Source organism: Rattus norvegicus, chromosome 7 (assembly GCF_021556685.1).
Source record: "Rattus norvegicus strain SHRSP/BbbUtx chromosome 7, alternate assembly SHRSP_T2T, whole genome shotgun sequence".
In the NCBI taxonomy this organism is placed as follows: domain Eukaryota; kingdom Metazoa; phylum Chordata; class Mammalia; order Rodentia; family Muridae; genus Rattus; species Rattus norvegicus.
The window spans coordinates 140671425-140687880 of record NC_141540.1 but is presented as its reverse complement, the minus strand read 5'-3'; the positions used below and the strand labels follow the sequence as shown (position 1 = coordinate 140687880).

General features: G+C 46.0%; 1 protein-coding gene and 1 long non-coding RNA gene across 10 annotated transcripts in view; one reads left to right on the top strand and one right to left on the bottom strand.

The window, feature by feature from the left end:
• Positions 1-16456, bottom strand: part of LOC102549417 (uncharacterized) — a 51029-nt gene that overhangs the window by 26039 nt on the left and 8534 nt on the right. Inside the window, exons 1-4 of one of the 7 annotated variants that reach the window (XR_015626032.1) lie at positions 13301-13441; positions 5033-6216; positions 4729-4949; positions 3244-3858 (exon numbers count right to left, since the gene is read on the bottom strand). The exons of 3 other annotated variants lie outside the window; for them this stretch is intronic. This is a non-coding gene — a long non-coding RNA (uncharacterized LOC102549417). Of the gene's footprint in view, positions 1-3243; positions 3859-4728; positions 4955-5032; positions 6217-13300; positions 13442-16456 lie in introns of those variants that run through there. 3 more of the 7 variants (XR_015626027.1, XR_015626031.1, XR_015626028.1) reach the window with 3 other exon arrangements.
• The window catches only part of Fam186a (family with sequence similarity 186 member A), a 55868-nt gene that overhangs the window by 36287 nt on the left and 3125 nt on the right, over positions 1-16456 (top strand). The window contains 3 exon segments of one of the 3 annotated variants that reach the window (NM_001437305.1): positions 3634-3826; positions 7342-7490; positions 8789-8968. In NM_001437305.1, coding sequence (NP_001424234.1) covers positions 3634-3826; positions 7342-7490; positions 8789-8968 — 522 coding nt within the window. 3 annotated transcript variants of the gene reach the window in all.

Sequence of the window (16456 nt, the reverse complement as noted above, 5' to 3'; positions counted from 1 at the left end):
ATCGTACACTGTAACATGCTCTGATTAAGGATCTGCAGCAGGAAGGAGGTTTAAGACCACAAAGGGAAGTGGGCTGTGGTGGTACCTGCTTGTAATTTTGTTTGAGAGCTGAAGGCAGAAGGAGTGTATATGTAGAGCACTAGGGGACCGTGTGTGAGCATGCATGTGTTGCCCTTGGCAAATAGAGGACGGAGGAGGAGGTCAGGTGTCTTTCTCCTGTTCTCTTGAGGCTGCATCTCTCCCAGAACCTTTCTACAAGACTGACCTGTTCCTCTCCGCCAAAACTGGGATGAGATGCATAGCCACTCCAGGCTTCATTTATTTACTCGTGTGTGTTTCTGAGATAAGGCTCACCCTGAAACTGACACTGACTTGAAACTCGCTGTGTAGCCCAGGCTGGCCCCTAACTCTGAACCTTCCTGCCCCGCCTCCAGATGAGTAGGATTGCAGACAGGGACCACCAGACTCCGCTCTTCATCACTTCTGAGGGGTGAGAAGGCGAGTTAAAATCGAGGTGGTATCATAACAACTTTGTTGACTCTGATTTTTTTTTTTGTAATGCCAGAAAAGGCCAGGCACGGTGGTCTACACCTACAATTATAACCTCTACAATTATAACCACTTTAGCAGTAGAGGCAGGAGGATAAAGAATTTAAGAGCAATTGTCAGCTACTTAGTGAGTTCAAGGCCATTCTGGACTACATGAGACTGTCTATAAATAGATATATAATAGATAGCAAGCAAGGTAGGAGGCTGGGGTGGTGGTACACACCTTTAATCCCAGCATTTGGGAAGCAGAATCAAGTAGTTCTCTCTGAATTAGGAGCCAGTGTGGTCTACATAGTGAGTTCCAGGCCAGCCAGGAGACTTTGTCTCAAAACAAAACATCTTTTTCAGTTTGTTTGCCTTACACACAGTCTTTGGCTTACTCCTCTCTTCTAAGAACTCTAGGTCTCAGTTGTTTTTTCCTGCCTAGGTACTTGGTCACTACTTGTAAAATAATCTACCTTTCCCTCCACGGAGGGAGCTTAAATGTTCATCTACGCTAAGTTCGAGGTCTTTGGTTGTTTCTGTTGTTGAGGCAGGGTTTCCTGAGGTCCAGGACAGCATGTACTCACCATCTACTCAATTCTGGCTTTAAGCTCATGGAAGCCCTCCTGCCTTGGTCTCCTGAGTGCTGGGATAACAGGCACCATGCCTCGCTAGCCCTCTTCCCTCTCGATATTTAGAGAATATTTTAAACAGGTTCTGTAATGGAACCCAGATAGATAAGATCTTACATATTTAATATGTTACCCTGGTACCAGTGGAGAAAATTTAAATGTAACATTTCTCCATCAAGACCAAGTAGGTTTTTACAGTGTTTCCTGTTTTGTTTTGGTAAGATGATAGGGGTGGAACTCAGGGTCTTCTGAACACCAAGCTACTATTGTCTGCATCGCACTAACATCCCAGCCCTTTTCCTTTTTCCTTGAGTGTTCTGCTTACATGGTGTGTGTGCCAGGTGCCTACAGAGGTATGGTACAGAGAGTACCATATCCTCTGGAACTGGAGTTATAGGTGGTTATAAACTGCCCAACATGTGGATGCCAGGAGTCAAACTCAGGTCTTCTGGAAGAGGCCTCTTAGCCACTGAGCCACATCCCCAGCACCATCCTTTACTGCTCTGAGACAGGATCTTCTCCCAGTTCCTAGCCTGTGCAAATCTAAAGGTCCCTCTTCAGCCAATCTGCTGAGCCATTAGCCGTTGGCTCTTTATTGACTGACCAAAACCTATTTGCGACAAAGACCTTCAGTGTTCGGATGAGTGGATTCCCAATTTGGGGGGCCGGATTAATTCAAAGCATTGGAACCCATCCCCAACACTCCTTGTCCTCCTTCACCTCCTCTCCTCTCATAAGCTTCTATGAGTGACACACATTTGTGATCCCAGCACGCTAGAGGGTAAAGCAAGAGTTCAGGTCCAGCCCGGTCTATGTAGTAAGATCCTGTCTTAAACAAAATGCTCTAAACTTATGAGTAAGGAAGATAAGTTTTTGGGGATGAACCCTGAGTCCTCATAACTGGTATAAAACCAAGTTTTAGGTGGGTAAAGCTGGCCCCTAAGTGGAACGCCTGAGTAAATGAATCTGCCTGACCCTACAGATTAAAAATTCAGAGCCTGGTGGTGGCGGTGCACACCTGTTGTCCCAGCACTCAGGAGGCAGAGGCAGGCAAATCTCTGAGTCTGAGGACAGCTAGAGCTACACAGAGAAACTCTATTTCCCAAAACAGAAGGAAAACAGCAACCTCCTCAAGGTCTCTGGGATTGTATATGTGTGCATGTACGTGTGTGCATGTGCCTGACCTATGGTTTTTTTTTTTTTTCCTTTTCTTTTTTTCGGAGCTGGGGACCGAACCCAGGGTCTTGCGCTTGCTAGGCAAGCGCTCTACCACTGAGCTAAATCCCCAACCCCGACCTGATGGTTTTTTAAAGCACTAAAACTTGATTATCTTTACTAAAAATATTCTTTCCCCATCCGATTATAACTCGTGATATTTTAAATTTTTATTTATTTACTTATTTATTTATGAGTATGATAAGTGTTTCGCCTATGTAAAATTATCTTTTATTCACCTGATGTAACTGTCATCTGGGAGGCTCACTATCTCCATCTGCTAATCTAGGCCTAGTCCTGGAAGCGTCTGGCCTCTGTGCAATCTCATCCAGGCCTAGAATGTTCTCAGCCTCTGAGACTTGCTGCAAGAGCAGGAGGCGCTCTGAGCCATGAAGCTCAGGGCTGTGGAGATAGCTCAGCAGGTGAACCCTGAGACACCCATGGAGGAGGGAGAAAACTGACCCCTTCAGGTTGATCTCTGACCTCCACATTTGTGCTGTAGCACGTGCACCTCCCTAATAAAAATAACAGTTTGGGGTTGGGGATTTAGCTCAGTGGCAGAGCGCTTAGCAAGGCCCTGGGTTTGGTCCCCAGCTCTGAAAAAAAAAAAAAAATAACAGTTTGAAGAGGCTTTATAAGAAGCTGCCAAATATATATTTTCTTCTTGGTTTTTTTTTTTGTATGTTTGTTTTGCTTTGTTTTGTTTTGTTTTGATAGTCTTACTTTGAAGGTGAGGCTGACCTAGAGCTTACTTAATATGTAGCCCAGGCTGGCCTTAAAGGAGACTACTCCTTTACCTCGGCCTCCTGAAGGATAGGATTACAATAAGCAAAACTAATTGCAACACACACTCAGAGATTTCCTGTAAATTTGAAAGCAATATAGATGATTAGAAATTTATTCTTGTTTGTTTGTTTGTTTGTTTGGTTGGTTGGTTGGTTGGTTGGTTTTTCAAGCAGGGTTTCTCTGTGTAGCCCTGGCTGTCCTGGAACTCACTCTATAGCCCAGGTTGGCCTCAATCTCAGAGATCCACCTGCCTCTGCCTCCTGAGTGCTGGGATTACAGCCACCATGGCTGGGCATAGAAATGTATACTTATAGGGGATTAGACAAAAGGTCTCATTAAACAAGTCTCCCACCCCGTCATACCTTCTACTAGCTCAGAATAATACAGGAACAGAAAGAAACAAAGTCAGGTGTGCTAAGTTGGGTTTGAGGACTGTTTGGATCTAATTCTTCTTTTTTTTTTTCTCAAGAAACCACCTAAGCAAACGAGTGAAAACCATCCAAAACACTGGGAAAGGGTATGAGCTTCAGAACTTGTACATCATGCTGAACAGAATCGATCAGTACCAGAAGAAGGTAATGCAGGGTTGGACAGACAAACAGAAACATCTGGAGCAGAGACGAAGGCAGTGCCTATGGACTATGACGCAGTTCTTCAGCCAGGTAAATGGCTTCCCACGGCTTCTTCCCGGGGGCTGCAAAACACGTAAGGTTGTTTGGGTTTCACTTTGTTGGAGATGCAATCTCTCTACTAGGTAGCTCTGGCTGTCCTGGAGCGTGCTATACAGACCAGGCTGGCCTCGAACTCACAGAGAATTAATTACCTGTCTCTGCCTCCCAAGTGCTGGGATTAAAGGAGTACTCCATCATGCATAGTTCAAAAAGAAAAAAAGTTTGTCAATAACATTGCCTGACTGGACCATATATATGTATGTATTAGTTTTCTGAGGCCTCTATAACATTACCAGCAATTTACAAAAGAAATAGCTGGGTGTGGTGACTCACATCTGTTACTTTCAAGGCTGAGGCAAAAGGATTATTATTTGAGGCAAACCTCGGCTACATGGATAACTCCAGGGCAGCCTCGGCTACAGGGTGAATTCCCCATCTTGAATATCTGCCCCCTCAAGTACAGACAACTAAACTAAAACAAAAAAGACAACTAAAAGAATCCTCTACCACCACTGCCAACAAGAAGAAAATACCCCCTCGTCTTCTAGAGACAAGAAGTTTATGAGATCAAAGCATCTCAGGGTTCATTGTCTCTGGAGGCTCCAGGGAGAGATCTGGTCCTCTATTTCGGTCCTTAGCCTGTAGCCCTGTAACCCCAGCCTCTGCCTTCAGATGGCCAACGTGTCTTCTGTCTTCCCTTCTGACTCTGAGGAGAGATGACAATGAATTCATTGCACACCTAAGTAGCCCAGGATGCTCTCATTTTAAGATGCTTGCTTAATTACACCTGCAGACTCTTTTCCCAAATAAGGTCACCACAGTCTCAAGTAGTGGTGGATCTGTCTTTGGTGGGTGCCGTTGGCTCTTCCCCATCAAGATCCACCTTCACTTACTTGATGACAACTTTCCAACAAGAGAGCCGTTGGAACAGATTAACTGTTTCCTTCCCAATCAGCCGACAGCCCCTCCAGTCATTACTCTTCGGTGCTGTTCTGTTGCTGTATTTTGAGAGTAGGTTGTCCTTGCACTCCAACCAATATTTCCGCCTCAGTTTCCCAAGTGCTGGGGTTACAACTATGAGCCCCACAGCTGGCTTTGATTATGGCCGGTTACTCTTTCCTCAGAACATAAAGAGGCAAGTATTACACCATAAGTTTACAAGGAGCTAAGGGGTTTATTTAAGTTGCTTACACTTACCCTGCACAGGGATCCAGGTAAATTCTGGCGCCGACCTCTGGAGTCCCTTCTGAGACAGTGCCAGCACGCTTTTGGAAGTGTCAATAGCCTTTTAAAAAGTTTCAGGGGCTGGAGAGATGGCTCGGAGGTTGAGAGCACTGACTGCTCCTTCCAGAGGTCTTGAGTTCAATTCCCAGCAACCACATGGTGTCACTACCATTTGTGATAGGATCTAATGCCTTCTTCTGATGTGCACGAAGGCAGCTACAGTGTACTCATAAATAGATATCTTTAAAAAAAAGTTTCAGAGCTGGAAGTAGAGTACTTCGCCCCGAGATTGTGAGCGCAAGCTATAGGAATTTTTGTTCCCGAGTTCATGAGTGCCTGAGAAGGTAAGAAGGTGGCATTAGGGCACCAGGAGACAGGGTACTGTAGTTGTTAGCTCTGGCCCTTGGCAACAATGATGCTTGATCCTAGGCAAAGCCCGCCACCTCTCCAGTCCTAAAGGCTACAGTTGTGATTAACACTGAAGAGCAAAGCCTATAGGAGCAGCCTCTGCAGTTAGGATGTCCACACAACATCCGTCTTTCGAATATGGTCGGTTTATGCACACGAACCTTCCTTATAATATTATGCTAATATAGAAGTTAAGCAGACATTTTACCAAGCGCGGGCCGGGGTTCGGGTAGGGTGGAGTTGTTCGGGCAAAATGCTGCTGCTGGGTTCCACTGGGGAAACTTCTCCCGTGAGGATGCTTCTGAGCTCCACCAGTGTCTTCCGGGAAGTCCTTCCGCTGAGGCAGGCTGGGAAGTTGGCACTGAGGGAGATCCGAGGGGTCTTTGGGAGCGCAGCTGGCACTGCTGGGCGAGTATGTGTGGGGCCAGCGACAGCGCCGGAAGTCTAACGGTCACTGAGGCCACGCACAGTCTCAAGTCTTCTTACTGGTGGGTATCAACAGGGCTCTGTCTCGGGAGCACGGCAGTGAGAGCTTGGGATCCGTTCCCAAAGTTCCAGCGTTTGTATCATTTCATTGGGCGGTAGATTTGCGCTCTCAGGACTCAGAGCTTGGGGCCGGTACACTAGCTCATCAGACTGCCTTGGGGTGAGTTCTCTAGTGTGCCACGGCTGGCCGAGGGCCAGGCCCCTCTCTGAGCTGGGGGTGGGGTGGGTGGTGGAATCCTGCTTCAGAGGTCCGCTCTAATAGCCTCCAGGGGGCAAGCACAGGCATGGCGTTATTTCCGTTTCACGAATGTTTTTTAAGATATGTTCCTTACAAATACTTCGCTTTTTAAGACTGGCTAGCCTGGAGTTTGCTATGCAGACTAGGCTGGCCTCTAACTCCCAAGTGCTGGATTTAAGGGCGTCCATCACTACACCAGTCCAGTTCTAATATTAAATACTACAAGCTGGAGTTCTAGAAACATTTTACTATCTATACATTCTTTTTTTAATTAACTTTCTTTTTTTGGAGACAGTGTTTCTCTGTGTAGTCTTGGCTGTCCTAGGACTCACTATATATAGACCAGGTTGGTCTCAAATTTACAGAACTCTGCCTGCCTCTGCCTCTGCCTCCTGAGTACCGGGATCAAAGGTGTGCACCACCACTGCCCAGCTAATTAGCATTTACTAACAGAAGCAAGCCTGTGCTACATAATGAGTTCAGGTTGACCAGGGATTCACAAGACCTATCTAAAAAAAAAAAAAAAAAAAAATCCCAAACTAGTCACCTAACAGGAAGAGCAGTGTCCCCGACATTTCAGAGGCAACTCAGGCTCGAAAGAAGTGGTTCTCAGCTTGTGGGTTGAGACCCCTTACTGGAGACCAATGACTTTTTCACAGGGGTCGCCTAAGGCCGCTGGGAAACCGGTATTTACACTACAATTCATGAGTGACATTATAGCCATGAGGTAGCAACAAACATGGTTTTATGGTTGGTGGCTAGCACAGCATGAGGAGTTGAGTTAAAGGGCCCAGCGTCAGGAAGGTTGAATGGAAGTAGTGACACATGGAGACATAAAGAGGGGACCGGAAAGGGAGAAGGCTGCCCTGTCCATGTGGGGAAGCAGATGGACAGCAAATTCGAGGCCAGGCTAGTCTCTGGGTGTCCTGTCTCAAATCCCCCAACTTCCAGGAGGAATAAGAGGGTGGGGGTGCGTAGCTCTGCTGTTGTCTGGATCCAAAGCAGAACGTCCTAAACTTTCTGGCTTTTCTCTTCCTGGTTCTCCTTTTTACACTTCAGACTGAGGAATAAGGCAGTGCCTCTCCCCCCACCCCCATCCCTCTCCTGCACCTCTAAACTTATTTTTTGTTCTTGCTGGTTTGTTTTTTAGCTTGAGAGGGTGTTTAAACTAAATCTTAGCCAGCCCATGCCCTCCATCTCCAGCTTTAAGAAGATACCCAAATTCACCAAACTTCAACGGCCGGTCTTGGACTTATTGATTGATGACAGCAAAAGATCCGGTGTTTTCAAAAGACGTGGGTGAGTTCAAAACCCTTGGGTGAGTCTAGGATGATGTTAAACTTGTAAGTGCTACATTTCAGTTCTACCCAAGGGTTCTCCATCCCCACAGTTAGAACAAAATGTGGGGGAGAATATTAATGAGTTTGCTTCCTCAGTCAATCTAGTGTTTTGTCCCTTTGGAGTTCTGTTTGTTCTGAGGTAGGGTCTCCCTCACTGTGTAGCCCTGGCTGGACTGGAACTCCCAGAGATCCTCCTACCTCTGCTTCCCAAGTGCCGGTGTTAAAGTTATTCATCATGAACCTTGCTTGGCCTAGCAAAGTTTACTTACCTATATGTCTACCTAAATGTTTACATTTTGTTTTGAGTTCCTCAAGATGGCTTTGCAGATAAGTGTGCTTACCAGGCACCCCCTGGGGATCTGAGTTCAGGCTCTAGAACCCACATAGGGGAGACCACCAACTCCACACAGCGTGCTCTGACCTCCACATCTCCTCCCCTGCCCCTCTTCCTCTTAATATAATACATTTTGTTGTTGTTGTTGTTCAATGCTGCTGGGTCAGAGAGATGGCTGAGGGGTGAAGGCACGGGGATGGCTGAGCTGGACTCTGGGGATTTACAACGGGAGGAGAGAACCCTGGATTGATCCCGGATTGATTGTCATTAGTTGTCCTCTGCCCTCAACATGCATACCCTGGCACAGGCTCACACACACACACACACACACACACACACACACACACACACACACGTGCGCGCATGCACACACGCATGCATGCACACACACATGCATGCACACACACAAAACAAATAACATGTAGCAAAGAGCAGATTCCTCCTCACTAAGCAAATTATTTAAAGAATGTTTCTCCTTTCTTCGTCTCTTCTCTTCTCTTCCTCTCTCCCCTCTCCTTTTCTCTCTTCTGTCCTCTCTCTCCCTCTCTCACCCACCTCTCTTCCTCTTGCTCCTCCTCTGTCTCTGTCTCTCTTTTTTTAGAAGGCAGAAGCTTTGCAAGGAAAAGATACAAGAGATAAAAGAACTTGGCCTTCCTAGACCTACAGATGTCATCATTTAAGTCTGTGTACTTCTCGAGGCTAAGGCGGTATCATGAGAACAGATGACTAGGCATAGAGGTGTTTTGGTAACTACGCCAGTCAGCTCTGCTTTTCCCATATCTCTGCCAGGGTGGTTACAGCTAGGGCTCCCTGGAGCACAGGAGGACAGGGCAGAAAAGGGTGTGGACAAGGTGCGGACTTGTGTGTTTTCACTGGTGTGGAGCTCCGAGGGCTTCATGCCTATGCACCCTCTGTCTTTCCAGGCAAGCCCCAGTGGAGGCTGTGTGGAATGCTGACCTGTCTACATCAAGCTACCCAGTGGTAGAGAAAACACCAATGAATCTACTCTGGGCCCAGCTGGGCGGGTACCCAGATATTCCCAAACTGCTGCAGTTAGATATTCAGTCGACCTTAAGAAAATCTCTTGCCTCCATCTGCCCACGGTGAGTAAAGGTTTGGGGTATGGTCACCGGGTCATTAGTCACACCTTCTGTCTTCCTAACTTGACTGTCTTCTCCAGTACAGGGAATAAGCAAAGTGAGTGTCTGGTGTGAGGTCAGTTTAGACTTACAACATAGTGCACACGAACTCTGTGGTGGTCACCGTTTGCCTTCCTAGACCTACAGATGTCATTGTTCAATGTTAAGCCGACAGTTAACAAGCCAGGCGGTGCTGATGTGCACCCTTGACTCCAGCACCCGAGTTGGCAGAGGCAGGCAGATCCCTGAGTTCAAGGCCAGCCTGGTCTAAATAGCTTGTTCTAGGCCAAACAGGGCTGTGAGAGGAGAACTTGTCTCAAAAAGACAGACAATAAACACACAGAATTCAGTATGGCAGCATGCGCTTGGTCCCTGGAGGACAGGTGCTCGAATGGGCCCATGTCTTCAAACTATGTTGCCTCAGATTCCCACTTAACCATGGGAAATGTTCCCGTGAAGGAGACACATTTTGGGGTTTGTATTAGCCCTTTCAGGACACAGAATTACTTAACGTTCAACATTAAAACGTTAGTAGATTGAGCCTCTCCCGCTAGAGTAGTTCACAGACGTAGTCTATGTGGGGGAAGTCTGCGTCCTGAAGTACGAAGCCATGCTAATTCATATCCGTGTTCAGATTTCCCCATGAAATAAACATTCACATTCTAGAGTTGGGTACTCCTATAATCCCGGCATTTGGGAAGCCGAGGCAGTAGAACTCACACAAATTCAAGGACAGTCTGGGCTCCATTAGCAAGGCTTTGGCTCAAGAAAACAAAAAATAGAGTTAGGCTAGAGTGATCGCCCAGCCTGCATGAGACTCTGGGTTCAACCCCCTCACACACACACACACAGAGCACAGGGAAAGAGCAAATCTTCTATAGGATGCGGCTGCAGAAGTGTCCTGATGGAAAGGACTTGCTGGTGCATTCCCAGTCTTAGGTTCATCTACAGCATGACAAAGCAGCAACGATAAAGTAAAACGTGTATGCAACACAAAGACATACCATAGCCTAGACCTATTATCCCGCACTCAGTTGGCTACAGCGGGACGATCGAAGTTTTGGGGTCAGCTTAGGCTGTACAGTGAGACCCTGTCTCAAAAGCAGATCTAGAGGCTGGAGAAATGGTTCAGTTAATGTGGCAACTGCCACAGCAGCATAAAGCCTAAGTCTGTATGCTTATCCTAGTGTTTGAGTCAGACAGATGTAAAAGCCTGTCTTCTCCACTGGAAGGTCAAGGTTGCAAAGTCCTGGCAAAGAAATGTCCAAAATATGACTTATCCATCTAAAAGAGGTCTATTCTACTTTTGCTCTCAGATTGTTTAGATAAGGAATAAAGGGGATTCCTACCTTAGAAGAAAAGAAGAGGATCCTAGTTTGGGTCCCTGGTACACATGTAAAAAGCTGGGTGGGAAGGGGACGAGATATGCATGTCCCTGGTGCTCACTGGCTAACCAGCCTATGAGCTGAGGAGCACCCGGTTCAGCAAAAGACCCTCTGTCAAAGAATAAGGTTGAGAGTAACCATTGGAAGACTCCAGTCATCAGGGCCTGGTCACCATGTGCACACATGCACCCTCCCCAAAACACACACAAATTAAGAACCTTTAAAGAGCAAAACCAAATCATATATGTTAAGTATGCACAAATGTATAGAGCACACATGTACATAGAGAGCACACACACACATAGAGTACACATACATATAGAGAACATACATGTACATATATAGAGAACACATGCACAGAGAAAACACACATGCACATATGGAGAGCACACATGTACTTAGAGAACACATGCACATATAGAGACCATACATGCATATAAATATAGAGAGTACTCATAGAGAGCACCCATGCACATAGAGAATGCACATGCACATATATAAAGCATACATGTAGAGAGCACATATGCACTATAGAGAACATATATGCACAGAGAAAGCACCCATGCACATAGAGAACACATGCACATAGAGAGACCACGTATGCACATATATAGAGAACACACATACACATATATAGAGAACATATATGCACATATGTAGAGAGTGGATTTAGAGAGCATCCATGTACATAGAGAATGCACATACACATATATAGAGCACACATGCAGAGAGCACACAGGCACATATATAGAGAGAACACACATGCACTTATAGAGCAAACATACACATAGAGAGCATGCATGCACACTGAGAACACACATGCACTTATAGAGAGTACACATATATAGAGACCACACATGCACACAGAGAACACACATATACTTATAGAGAGTACACATGCATAGAGATCACACATGCACACAGAGAACACACATGCACATATATAGAGCACACATGCACATAGAGAACACAATGCACTTAGAGTACACATACATGAGATCACACATGTACATATATAGAGCACACATGCACTTAGCACACATATACATATAGAGAGCACACGTACACATAGAGATCACAAATACACATAGAGATCACACATGAACATATATAGAGCACATATGTACAGAGAGCATACATGCACTTAGAGAGCACACATGCACTTAGAGAGCACACATGCACTTAGAGAGCACACATGCACAGAGAGCACACATGCACAGAGAACACATATGCACTTACAAAGCACATATACACATATGTAGAGAGCACATGTACATATAGAGAGAGCACACATATGAAGTACAGGAGTCAACTAGACACGGAGAGAGAGAGAGAGAGAGAGAGAGAGAGAGAGAGAGAGAGCACCTATGTCAGAAAGGATGTGAAGAAAAGGGGCTCGCTGGACAGGACAGTGCATTCCTGTAATTCTGTTATTTGCTGGTAGAGGCAGTTGGGTCAGTACCCAAGGCTATCCTCTGCTACACACAAAGCTCAGGGCCAGCCAGTCTTGATTTTAGAATCCCTTAGGGCCTAGGAGGTGGCAAGGCTCATCTTCTAGTGCATCTGTGAGGCATTTCCAGAAAGATCCACTGAGGAGGAAAGACTACTCCTACTGTGGGTGGCTTCACCACTCTTGGGGAGCACCCAGAGTTCCTTTTTGCCTGCTTTCTGATTCACTACCATGTGAGATCCATTACTCTGCCACCCTTCCTGGCCATGACTGAACTTTCTAGAACCACGAACAAAAAAAGTACATGTATTTTTTTTCCCGTTAGGTATTTTGGTCACAGTCTCAGAAGTAATCAACTAGAACAATCTCTGGGACAAGATACACAAAATCTCAAGAAACATCTGCCTTATTTCTACAGTCAGCTTCTGACCCAAGAGAGACTTAGTGAAACCTGCATGGTTTTCTAGTTAGACTCAAGAAGTTCAGCTCCCCACCCCCCACCCCCCTTTTCTCCTCTCAGTTTTAAGATAGTGTTTCACACGTAACTGTTCACAGATTCACAGTATAGCTAAGGCTGGTCTTGAACTCCTGACCTTCCTGCATTTACCTCAGATCTGTGATTACAGCCTATGTCACTATTCCTAGTTTATACAGTGCTGGAGATGGAACTTCAGGCTGCATGCACGCCAGGCAATCATTCTGCCCAGCAGTAATATTAAAAAACAATCCATGCTATGGCTAGCTAGGCACTGGGCGGTGGTCTCAGTCCGTTTCCCCACCCGGTACTGAGCCCAAGACCGCATGTTTTCCCTTGCCAGGGCCTCTCCAAAATAGCTGGGAAAAGGAAAACACCAGACAATCTTAATTTAGAATCAACAGATAACACAATCGCTGGGCGTGGAAACCAGCATCGTAAATTCACCAACTACTCTGTGTTAGAAATCACCAGGCGCTGAGTCCTAATGGATTCCGCCACCCAAACTAACAGTCCCCAGCCTACACAGTATCTGGCTTGACCGTCCAAAAGGAAGTCCCCTCCTCCTGCCTTCCCTCTTCTCTCAGGCCTGGAAGGCCCTCCTGCTCCTCGCCCAGTGATTGGCTTCTTCTTGTCTTTCTTATTTAATCACTTAGGGGAAAATTCCGCTACAGAATTGAAGTATAATTGACACGAGACTCATCTGGGTCCCAGCATAAACCATTAGTCTGTTTTTGTGTACTGAATGGTGACAGAACATCGTTCGTCTGGGCTGTGTGTGTTTACTCAGGGGCTAAAGGACATTCGCATTGTTTCTAGTTTTTGGCAACTATGTATAAAATTGGTATGAAGCCCATGTGAAGGTTTGGGGATGAATAAGCAGGAGTTCTGGTCTGCTGCTATAAGCAAGTGTTGTTTCTAAGACTTTGTAATTTCACAGTGGCCATGTCTCCCTGTGTGCATATGCACATAGCAGAACTACTCACCTCCACACGAAAATTTCTGTGCTCTCGTGGCATTTCTGGTTACTTTTCAGGAATAAGAGTTTTTCTGATCAGGGGCTGGGGATTTAGCTCAGTGGTAGAGCGCTTGCCTAGGAAGCGCAAGGCCCTGGGTTCAGTCTCCAGCTCCGGAAAAAAAAAAAAGAAAAAGAAAAAAAAAAGAGTTTATCTGATCAGTAATTAAAATGTGCAGAGCTAAAATAATCAATACTGAATTTCATTTCATGCTCCAGGGGTCCCCTTCTCTTGTAGCCTGTCTCTGCAGTCCGAGGAAGAAATGGACAGTTTGTGTTCTCTCTAGTGACCCAGAGCTTCAGCTTTTGTTCCTAACTTTTCCAGTTCTCCACCATGATCAGTGACTCCTTGTGAGGGAGTTGGAGAGCACTGGGAAGGACTGAGGGGAAAGGAAACATTCCAATTGAATGCTTAAAAAACTGTTAAACACCATCACCTTTTGAGTGAAGTGGTATGGGTTTTTTGCTTGTTTGTTCTTTTAAAAGTGTCTTAAGTGGGGGGCTGGAGAGATGGCTCAGCGGTTAAGAGCACTGACTGCTCTTCCAGAGGTCCTGAGTTCAATTCCCAGCAACTCCATGGTGGCTCACAACCATCTGTAATGGGATCTGGGGTCATCTTCTGGTCTGCAGGCACACATGCAGACAGAAAGCTGTATAATGTATAATAAATAAATAAATAAATATTAAAAAAAGAGAGAAAAAAGTGTCTTAAGTGGGCAGGAGAGATGTCTCAGGAGTGAAGAGCATGTACTTACAGAGGATCCAAGTTCAGTTCCAAGCCCCCGTGTTAGATAGGTCACGACCACCTGCAAGCCTAACTCCAGTGGATGACGCCCTCTTCCAGCCTCCATGGGCACTCACACCCACATGCACATAACCATGCAGACACACACATATAAGTACAAAGTACAGAAGTGCCTTGTGGGCTGGTGACGTAGCCTTGAGGTGGAGTGCTTATGTGTAGCATGCTCAAGGCCTTGAGTTAGATCCCAAGAGCTACAGGAAAAGAGAATGCTTTGATGTGAGCATGGAGGTTGTCGTGGTTTGAATAATAAATGTCCCCAACAGAAGAGGTAGGGGTTTTTCAGCAAAAAGAATGCTGGGAAAAAAAATCACACCGTACAACAGACCTCGTGTAAGTTGATCTGGGAGGGGAGATGTGGAAGATAGCCTCTGATGGTGGGGGCTTTGTGGGGGCCTGGAGCTTAACACAGGGAAAATACACTGCAGCAGTGATAAGGGAAATGTGTCTTGCTCACCTTTAGAGAGAATTACTGAAAGCAGGGTGGGGGTTGGGGGAGCACCTGGTTCTGGAATGTGGGAGGTTCTTGGTTGACTGACATTTGGATATTAGAACATTTGATGGCCAGTTGGTGGTGCTTTGGGGGCAGGTTTAGGAGGTACAGTCATGCCTAGAGGAAGTGTGTCAGTGTGATGGGCTTAGAGGGTTGACGGCCTCACCTAATTTCCAGCGCTCACTGTCTGATCACTCTGCTTTCTGCTCCTGCCAGCACTGCTGACTCCTACTGTCAAGTGGCCCTGCTGTGATGGACTCTTAGCCCTCTGGAATCACAAACTCTATATAAGTAATCTCCTCCTCCTGCTGCTGCTCCTCCTCTTCCTCCTCCTCCTCTTCCTCTTCCTCCTCTTTCTCCTCCTCTTCCTCCTCTTCCTCCTCCTCTTCCTCCTCCTTCTTCTTCTTTTGTTAAAAAAAAGTTGCCTCAGAGCCAGGCGGCACACGCCTTTAGTCTCAGCACTTGTGAGACTGAGACGGGTGGATCTCGAGTTCAAGGTCAGCCTGGTCTACAGAGTGAGTTCTAAGACAACCAGAGCTACACAAAGAAACCCTGTTTCAAAAAACAATTGTATCTGGTTTTTTTTTTGCTTTTGTTTTGTTTTGTTTTTTAAATTTATTTATCTTATGTATGTGAGTACACCTTCGCTCTCTTCAGACACACCAGAAGAGGGCATCGAATCCCCATTACAGATGGCTGTGAGCCACCATGTGGTTGCTGGGAATTGAACTCAGGACCTCTGGAAGAGCAATTGGTGCTCTTAATCGCTGAGTGATCCCTCCAGCCCCTGTTTTTTTTTTTTTTTTTTTTTTTTTGTTTGTTTGTTTTTTATCTGTAGAGTTTTGTTTTGTTTTGTTTTTTTTAAATCACAGACACATTAAAGTAGTGAGTTCAGAGGGAGCTGGACTGGGAAAGGCAGCTGCTGTGAAGAACCTGACCTTGTTTGTTTTGTTTTTGTTCTGAGGAATGTGTAAAGCTTTGGAACTTTGAACCAAAAAGCCACTGAATGCTGTAAACACTTAAAGCTTAAAGGGTCATTCTGATAGGACCTTGAAAGACAGTAGCTCTGAGGGCCATGTGGACTGAGGCCCAGCTCAAGGGGATTCAGAGGGGAACAATATTGGCTCCTGGTAAAGAGGCCATTCCTTGGTGTTTTGACAAAGAACCCAGGAGCCTTCTGCCCTTGTCCTAAGAACTTGCCTGAGGTTAAATTAAAAAGCAGTGGTGGGGTTGAGGATTTAGCTCAGTGGTAGAGCGCTTGCCTAGCAAGCGCAAGGCCCTGGGTTTGGTCCCCAGCTCCGAAAAAAATAAAAAAAAAAAGCAGTGGTGCTGGGTGATGGCAGCTCATGCCTTTAATCCCAGGGGAACTTGTCCGTGTTGCCCAATGTGCGTTGGCATTAGAAGCATAAAGACAGGAGAGTGATGGGGTCATGTACAAGTTCCTATCATGTATTCTTCTTCATTAGTTTTTGTTTCTTTTGAGACAGGGTCTTCAGTCACCTCAAAACCCTAACAGTAATCATAGCTGCTTTAACTCTGTGATCTGAGCTGGTCTAATCTCACCACTCATGAGTCATCCGAAGCACTGAGAAGACTGAGGCTCAGAGGGCCACAAATTCCAAGACCACAGTGAGACCCAGCAGTAGAGGAGAAGGAGGGGAGAGGAGGAAAGCGGGCAGAGAGGAGGCAGGGGAGAAAGAGGAGGGGCCAGCATCACAGCGACACAAAACTGTGATTTTACCTTTCAGTCAGTGGTTCTCAACCTTCCTAACGCTGTGACCCTATGCTACAGTGCCTAATGTTGTGTTGACCCCCAAACGTAAAATTAGTTC